This window comes from Cicer arietinum, chromosome 6 (assembly GCF_000331145.2).
Source record: "Cicer arietinum cultivar CDC Frontier isolate Library 1 chromosome 6, Cicar.CDCFrontier_v2.0, whole genome shotgun sequence".
In the NCBI taxonomy this organism is placed as follows: Eukaryota; Viridiplantae; Streptophyta; class Magnoliopsida; order Fabales; family Fabaceae; genus Cicer; species Cicer arietinum.
The window spans coordinates 55535664-55543930 of record NC_021165.2 but is presented as its reverse complement, the minus strand read 5'-3'; the positions used below and the strand labels follow the sequence as shown (position 1 = coordinate 55543930).

Below are 8267 nucleotides of genomic sequence, written 5' to 3'. Positions count from 1 at the left end.
CATTGGTTGGGATTTGTTGTCTCAGCTGTTTTCTCATTTTGGTTGTTCAATTTACAGGATCACGATAAGCTCATAGCCAACTTGAAAACCATACAGGATTATCTGTGCTCCTTCACATCACAGGTATATGTCCCAAAAATTATAGCATTACATTGATTACTTACATTTTTTATATAGTTTATTTCGATAATTACCAACATAACCCCCCTGATATTTTTCAATTCAAATTGTTTCATATCTACCTTTTCTGTAGTTTCTTTTTTCTGTATCCACAGTAGATTGTTTTTATTAATTAATTGATGAATGTGAAACCGTTGGCATGGATACTTATTTCTGATTGTAGTATTACATACACCCCAATACATTTATGATGTTAATTTTTGTTCATCTACATTTTTTACCCTACTTAAGTTTTTACCATATGATGCTACAGGGGTTGACTGTGGTCAATGTATCAGCAACAACATTTCCACAAACATTGGATTGGCTGCATGGTTATCTTCTTCAGGTATTGATTGTAAAAATTTGATTATATATGTTATCTTTGGTTTTTGGTACTTCTTTTGGTATTAGTCAATACTGCTTTATGTTTGACTAACTAAATTTTATTGGAAGATTAGGAAGGTGTGCATATAAATTAGAGGATAAGTATCATCCTTAACCAAAACGTTAAAGAACTATTCCATCCGTTTATAAATAACTATCATTTTAGAAAAATATTACTTTTATTTTCAAATTGACTGTAGTTTTAGAAAAATGAAAATATTTCAAATCGTCTCTTGTGTTTTCAAGACAATTTATTTTTTCAGTTTTTTTACCCTTAAAAATAACTTTATATACTCCTCCACAATTTTAAACCACCAATACTAATCTATTAATCTTATGTAATCCAATAAATTACAAAGACAATTTGGTAAATTTATTTCAGTCAATCGATTCCTGTGCACAAACCTTAAACAATGGACATTTAGAAAGAGGGAGTAGCATAACACAACAAAAACAATCAAATTTTATTAGTAATAAATTTGATATCTCAAATCTCTTTACATCTATCTCAAGGAAATTTTTGGAAGAATGAAATCTTAGACATTCTCATCTTATGATGGTAGCCTATGATGAACGAAACCTGACCTGAATTTAATTAATTCTTCTTCTAATGAAAATATGTATTATTTTTTTACTTTCTAAAATTTGTTACTCTCTCAAAATTGGCTGATATTTTTTGACATGCTTCTGAAAGCATGTTGTGGACATCATATAATCACTCCACTGTTCCTTTTCTTGGAAATGACTTTCAATTTAATTTCTTACAGTGCATTGAGCAAGGTACTTCATTAGGGTCACATGAAAATGTTACACAAGTAGCTGCAGCATAGTTTTTGTGATGATTCCAATTTTCACAGGTATGAAATTAGCAGCCATTCAGTTTTACTTCTGTTTTCTGTCGTCTCTAAAGTCAAAAGGATCTGTTGGACATTGCATTTCATTGACCAAAAGGATCAATGATTACTCAATAGTTTCATTGTATAGTTTATATCATCATTTCAAAACTAGTACCTTATTTTTATTTTGTTTTCCTTTTTCATAGTTGTATTTTTTGTTTTCACGGTGTTCTGTACTAATATTTGAAAACAAGAAGCAAGATGTAAATAATGTAGGTATTTCTTTGATCAATACTAAAAAAATTTCAATTATAATACAGAAAATGTGGTATTTGAGAATTACTATTAAAATGATTTTCTATCAATTAAAAAATTGGTGTTTTCTAAAACAAAATTTAAAATACCTTTAGGTTCCATTTGGGAGTTTGGAGGGGAGAGTTTTGGGAAAAGGGGAGGAGGAGGAAAGAGAGAAATCTTTCAATTTATTTGAGTATTTTTTAGAGAGTGAAAAAGGGATGCATATGATTGATATATTTTTAATTTTGATATTATTGCAAAGAGATTAAATGGTTTTGAAGAATTTATCTAAACCTTTCAAAAAATTTCAAAGTCATCCTCCAATACATATTGTGTTCTCCAAATTTAGGAAGATTTTGTATTACGAAGAAAATTAAGCCCCCTAAGTATTTTACTACTAATAAATTAATAGTTAAATAATTATTTTTATTAAAATTCTTAATAGTTCCGTTTTTGTTTGGGCCATAAATTTCTTGGTTCATGTTAGGGTTGCTAGCAATACACTTTTTAATACACGATTTTCCAACATTTGATTGATTGAAATTTTCAATTGAGTCTCAAAAATCATATGGGTTCATATGATTTTAGTAGAATCTATGTGATTTTCAAGTTTTGCCACTCCCTGTCCCAAAAACAATGAAATTCTAGTTACTCCATCAATACTTCATACAGCCCCCTCCCCTCCCTTTGAATTAAACTATAATGGAGAATTATTGTCTCGTCCATCATCATCCTTGCTAATAATCCATTGATGTTTTTTAGATTCAACTTCACATTGCAAGAGGATTATGCTCTGGAGAATAAATTATCAAATTAAAAGGGAAACTAGTCGCCGTCTCTTCCAGGCCCCAGTGCAAAGAAATCAGCATTCCCTTGTAAAACTTGTAATTATTAAATTATCAACTTTTTTACTGAAGTAAATGTGTAATTATTATGCAATTTATCTTTGATGGCTTATCCCTCTTGAAATTATTATCCACAGAAAAACTGCAGATGGCAAGATACCTCAAGAAAAAAAGTAATCATCATCCTTAAAATGTATAGCTGAAATGTTGTTAACAAATGAAATTATATAGTTATAATTACTAAGTGTTGAAAAAAACTTGTTAAAAGTGTTGTTAACAAGTATTATATGGGGGAAGAGATTGTATCAAACTAACAAAACAAATGAGATTTAATAATTAAACAAAAAAACAGAAAACAAAGTAAATGAGTTTTTCTTCAAGTCCTTCTATGCTACAAAAGGCATATTCTGTTAGGTTAGTTATGTAGAGACCCTTTCTCAAAATGGAAGAGTAGAGATGAATTTAGAGTTGCAAAAATGGGGCTACCTAGCAAGAACTGGCCCATAGGTTATATCGAGTTGATTGTCTTGTTTAGGATAATTCATCCTTTCGTTTGCTTTTATCAAAAAAAGCATTTGTGTTTATTAAGCCTCTAACTCAATGCATGTCTTGGTCTAAATTTATTTGGAATCCTTCAGTTCGTCCAACCAAGTCTTTTTTTGTTTTTGTTTTGGAGACTTGTTCATGATCGTTTGTCTACAGATGACAATTTGAAAAGAGAGTTTGTACTAATATCTCTATTTGTTGTCATTGTGGTAATGTTGAGGAAACTTATGTCTCATCAATTGTAGTGCTTAATTGCATCTTGTTCTCACAGCTAGCATAATTAACCTCTTCGGTACTATATAGTTTAGTAGGAATCAAATGGAATTTTATAACAAATTTTTCCCAAACATTTTCTCCTTCATCATATCACCACAACCACTTCTCTGTTGGCTTCTTGCCCTTTTATTCATACGTTTAGCTCAGTGAATGTGTTTTCAATCCTTAAATTTTTCAGAGTTAAATGTAATCCTCAAAAAGCTCTATTTCACATTCTTGTGGATTGGAAAATTCCTTCTTGTGATTGGATTAGATGTAACATAGACGAAGTCTCTTAAAGTGTTTTTGTTCGATCTTCTTGTGGTGGTATTTTTAGAGACTATATAAGCTCGAATTGTTGGTTGTTTTGTAGATATTTTATTGGTAATGCTAATGCATTTGTTATTGAGTCAATTATGTAGCTATGATTGCAATAGACACAACTTTCTTTAAAAGTTGAAGTTTTTGTGGCTTGAATCTAACATTTTTTAAAGAATCCAATTAAAGAAACTTATAGATTTTTAAATCGGCTACAAAGATAATTGACCTAAAAATATTGTTGTTTCATTGTTTCAAAAAGCATACAATCTAATAGAAAACATAATAAATCAATATTTTTTTCAAGTTTTTAATTTGATTTCAGTTGTAACCAATCTAACAAAATTATTTATATTAGTTAAAATTAATTAATCTAAAAATTCCATTTAATTTCAAAAAATATAATTTTTTGAATTGATTGTTAAATAGAGATCTAGAAATCTATCTTGCATTCATATTTTTCAACTAGTGATAGTTACAATAATAATAAGATAGATAGGAGGTTTAATGGCTTCACACAATAAGTGCTCTATTTTTTTTATTTTATTTTTATTTTATTTTTATTTTATTATTATTATTATTATTATTATTATTATTATTTTATTTTTATTTTTATTATTCTAAACAATCAATCTTCGCATAGATTCTAATCATTTGAGCATTGAAGAATCTTTGTCACAGAAAAACAAAAAAGGTTTTGAGTTGAGATTTTTATTTTTCTTTTTCTTTTAAATTCTCTTCCTTTTTCTTTTTCAGAGCAAATGAATTACAACATTGACTATAGCTTCAAATTTCACCATCCCAAAGTTCTTCAATTGTTTTGTAGGGACTTGTTGTTTCATTAACAAGAAATTCCCCTCTCATAATCTTCATTTTGTCCAATTTCTCAATCTCCAAGATATCTTCATAATCCAAATTTATATCAAATGATCCCATATTGTCCTCCATTCTTTCTTGATTGAAGCTTTTCACAATCACACTTGAGCCCTTTGATAGTCCCCATTTCAACGCAACCTTCAAAAATCATAGTTAAAATCAGCTTGTTAAATTACATATATAGAACAATTCAGTGTACTAATAATAAATCCAAATTCAATTGTTTTTTACTGCATATGTATTAGTATAAATGTTTTAGAAAATAATAATATATACAATTTGACATCATATAAAATTTTATTTATTTATTTATTGTTAATCTCTTAAATAATATTTTCTCTGTCCCAAAATAATCCTTGTATTTGACAATTTTACTTAGATTAAAAAAAAAAATACAAAAGAGAATAATAATTTTATCAAATTATTCTTTTTACTATTAGTTTATTCCCTTTACCATAAATATAAAATGAGAAAAACATAAATGGAGAATAATACACATAATATCAATTAGAGAATACAATTAAATTTTTTTTAAATTAAATTAGAAAATAAAAAACAGTCGTTTAAGGATAAATTATTTATACAAATGTAATAATTGTTATGTATAGAATGAGTGCTTTGAACTTAAATTTTAATTAAAAATATTAACAATTGTCTTAAAGACAAATGTTAACAAATTAAATATAATTTTTTTTAAAAACTTAAATTTTATTTTTTTCAATATAAACTTTCAATTTTTTATTTTCTAAGAAGATCTTAAGACATTTGTTAATCTGATGCAATTTTAATTACCTGTGCTGGAGTTGCTTTGTGCTTAAGAGCAATTGATTGAATGATTGGATGATTAACAACAGCTGTAGATCCCCATGCATTCCCTGGTCCACCAAGTGGTGAATAGGCACTTACATGGATCTTGTGGTCCCCACATGTCTTTCTGAGCTTTCTTTGCCTCCACATTGGATGCATTTCCACCTAAGTATAGATACCAAGATTTTATATATTAATGATAATTTGTTGAATTAAATTATTATAATGTCAAAAATAAATAGTACAAGTAATTAATTACCTGATTAACAGCTGGGGGTGTAGAAGCAAAATCTGATAACCACTCAATCTTGTTGCTAGAAAAATTACTAACTCCAATGCACCTACACAACCCCATTTCAACACATTTCTCCATCCCTGCCCATGTTGTCTCAAGATCCAATTTTTCAAAGTCATATTCACTAGGAACAGGGTAATTAACCCATGGTTTTAACTTTACTGGCCAGTGTACTAAGTACATATCCAGATATTCCATGCCCAAATTCCTGTTTTAGCATTTTTTTTTTTAAAAAAAAAGAACAAGATCAATATTATATTTCCAATAACACTAAATTTTTAAGAAAATTATGTTACACAATGATACAATAGCCAACAATATTGTAGTAATTTTATGTCATTTTTTAGTGACGTACTTTCAATTATTTTAGAATAAAAAAAGTTTATTTTTTTTCTACCTAGTTGTAATTAAGCCAACATATGTATTTCACATTTTGTTTAGATTATAGTTACTTACTCTAGAGTTCGTTTCAATGCAGAAACAGGATCATGGTGATCACTCCCCCACAATTTGGATGTCAAGAAAATTTCTTCCCTCCCTACTTCTCCCATGTAGATTGCCTCATTTAAGGCTTTTCCTAATGCTGGCTCAGAACCATAAATTTTTGCTGTATCAAAATGCCTATAACCCACCTACATATATATATATATACATTGTGTTACATAATAAGGAAAATTATGCCTTATACTAAGCAGAAAGAAAAAAGAGCATGAATTCTATAAGTGTAATTCAGATGGTAAGCAAAAACAATCGATATGTTGGGGTGCAGGTTTGAACCTGCAATCTCTCACTTGTCTATATTTATGTGTGTGAATTTCATTGTTAGTCTCACACATTTTCAATGAAGAAGTGAAGAATCTTGAATTCAAATCTAAATTTGTGTATATTAATATCCTTGCAGTTACCAATTGAACTAAACTTACGATACAAATGACTTTAATTTTCATTTAACGAGCAAAAGTCACATTGTTCAAAATGTGTAAATAGAGAATCTAAAAACATGTATGGAGTAAAATTATTAATACCTCAAGGGCATTGTGGACTGCAATTTCAGTTGTCTTCTTGTCATTTGGGAAGGAATAAGTGCCAAATCCAATGAGAGGCATTGTAATGCCACAGTTCAATCGTACATGGTTGCACCTCATTTTTTGTTTCCTTTTTATGTTCAAAATGTGTTTGAAGGCTTTTTCTTTCTTTGGAAAAGAGTGCGTTTCTAGGCTTTATTTTACTCTCACCTTTCTAGTTTTGGTTGCAATGCTAATATGTCTCTAGCTTTGGCTATATATAGATTCTATAAAATCAATGTATATTAACTAGTTAGTTTTTTTCTTCAAGAATAATGTCTAATTAATATATATTGTATTTGATTGTGGAAGAGATAACATACGTGGGAGAATTAAAATCAATAATTGAGATGCAAATCAAAGCATGGGATCTTCCATGTCTCTAGGGATTTTATTAGAAATGCCCCAATATTCCACGTCATCCAAAAACATAGAATTGATGGAGAGGGAATATGCAAACTGGTCTCTGAAATTATATCCAATGGTCAAATTAGTTTATAAATTTTGTGAATTGATAAATACATCTCTGACATTGTAGAATATTAATCAAAATAGTTTTTGTGTAAACTTTTGTCGTTAGATATTTTAGTATGACATTATAATTTAATACGTGGCTTATTCACGTTAATCCAACATCAACATCATCTTCTTAGGGACAAATTTGTCGATGAAATTTAGTTGTCTCAGAAATAAATTTGTGAGTAATTGTAATTGTGCATTGACTAATTATAGACAAATTAGTATTTGAAAAATTTAATTTTCTAAGAAAATTTGTTTGAGTTGTGATGACATTGATATAAAATTAACGTGGAAGAGTCAAATATCCAATTAATATGCCACATTATAATTTTTAACAATAAAAATTTAACTACGAATTATTTTGATTATTATTTTACGATATGTATTTATCAATTTGTAAAATTTAAGGATTAATTCCACCACACTTGTAATTACCATTTTACTTGTTAACTCAAATAAGGGGCATTACACATGAAGTCATCACTATATAGTTACAAATGAGAACAGACTAGATAAATTGACAGAGTCTTGTAGCATAACCTACATCAGACCACACTGTTGTAAATATCATGATTTATTCTTTTTTTTTTTTAAATCCTATTTAACTAATAATGTAATACAACCATTAAAAAAAGTCTTTTACACATACCGAGTTGACTTAGCTACTTATTAAATATAAATATATATTTTTAACTAAAACATGATATTGATTCATTAAAATAGATAAAAATCATATTGATCAAAAACAATATAATTTAAAGTCTCTTAAATCGAAGAAGATAAATTTACAAACAAACGCACAACATCTAAGTTAATTAAAAATATAAAATAAAAAAATATCTATAAATTTGACATGTCTAAAATACTCGTACATTTGAATTTATAATGTTGATGGCGTCAAAATCATTATTTGAATATGTATTGGATCGAAGTTGATTTGTCAATTTGAACCAATTAAACACCACAACAACACATAAAATCGAAAATATAATTATATTAAATTTTTTATTGTGTTAAATGTTTGTTAACATTTTCTATAATTTAAACTTACTTACCTAAGTGA

General features: G+C 28.0%; 2 protein-coding genes across 5 annotated transcripts in view; one reads left to right on the top strand and one right to left on the bottom strand.

The window, feature by feature from the left end:
- Positions 1-2636, top strand: part of LOC101502734 (P-loop NTPase domain-containing protein LPA1 homolog 1) — a 10321-nt gene extending 7685 nt beyond the window's left edge. For 2 of the 4 annotated variants that reach the window (XM_004514449.4, XM_073370426.1), the window contains exons 13-16: positions 58-123; positions 434-508; positions 1314-1403; positions 2442-2636. In XM_004514449.4, coding sequence (XP_004514506.1) covers positions 58-123; positions 434-508; positions 1314-1376 — 204 coding nt within the window. In that variant the 3' untranslated portion in view covers positions 1377-1403; positions 2442-2636. Of the gene's footprint in view, positions 1-57; positions 125-433; positions 509-1313; positions 1404-2441 lie in introns of those variants that run through there. The other 2 variants (XR_003470405.2, XR_012163733.1) reach the window with 1 other exon arrangement.
- A 1646-nt stretch (positions 2637-4282) lies between these two features.
- LOC101502430 ((1S)-1,7-diacetoxy-luvungin A aldo-keto reductase) lies at positions 4283-6858 on the bottom strand. Its single transcript, XM_004514448.3, has 5 exons — positions 6647-6858; positions 6078-6253; positions 5586-5829; positions 5312-5491; positions 4283-4657 (listed from the first exon to the last, which is right to left on the bottom strand). The coding sequence occupies exons 1-5, from the start codon at positions 6764-6766 to the stop codon at positions 4430-4432; spliced, it is 948 nt and encodes a 315-aa protein (XP_004514505.1). The 5' UTR covers positions 6767-6858; the 3' UTR covers positions 4283-4429.
- Between the last annotated feature and the right edge of the window lie 1409 nt (positions 6859-8267).

What these genes read in the sequence shown, in the direction of transcription:
- LOC101502430 (XM_004514448.3), bottom strand. Translation starts at nt 6,766, where the DNA reads ATGAGGTGCAACCATGTACGATTGAACTGTGGCATTACAATGCCTCTC. An exon ending in CAGTCCACAATGCCCTTGAG is followed by an intron (nt 6,254 to 6,646) that starts GTATTAATAATT and finishes ATATATATGTAG; the next exon opens with GTGGGTTATAGGCATTTTGA. An exon ending in GCATTGAAACGAACTCTAGA is followed by an intron (nt 5,830 to 6,077) that starts GTAAGTAACTAT and finishes ATGCTAAAACAG; the next exon opens with GAATTTGGGCATGGAATATC.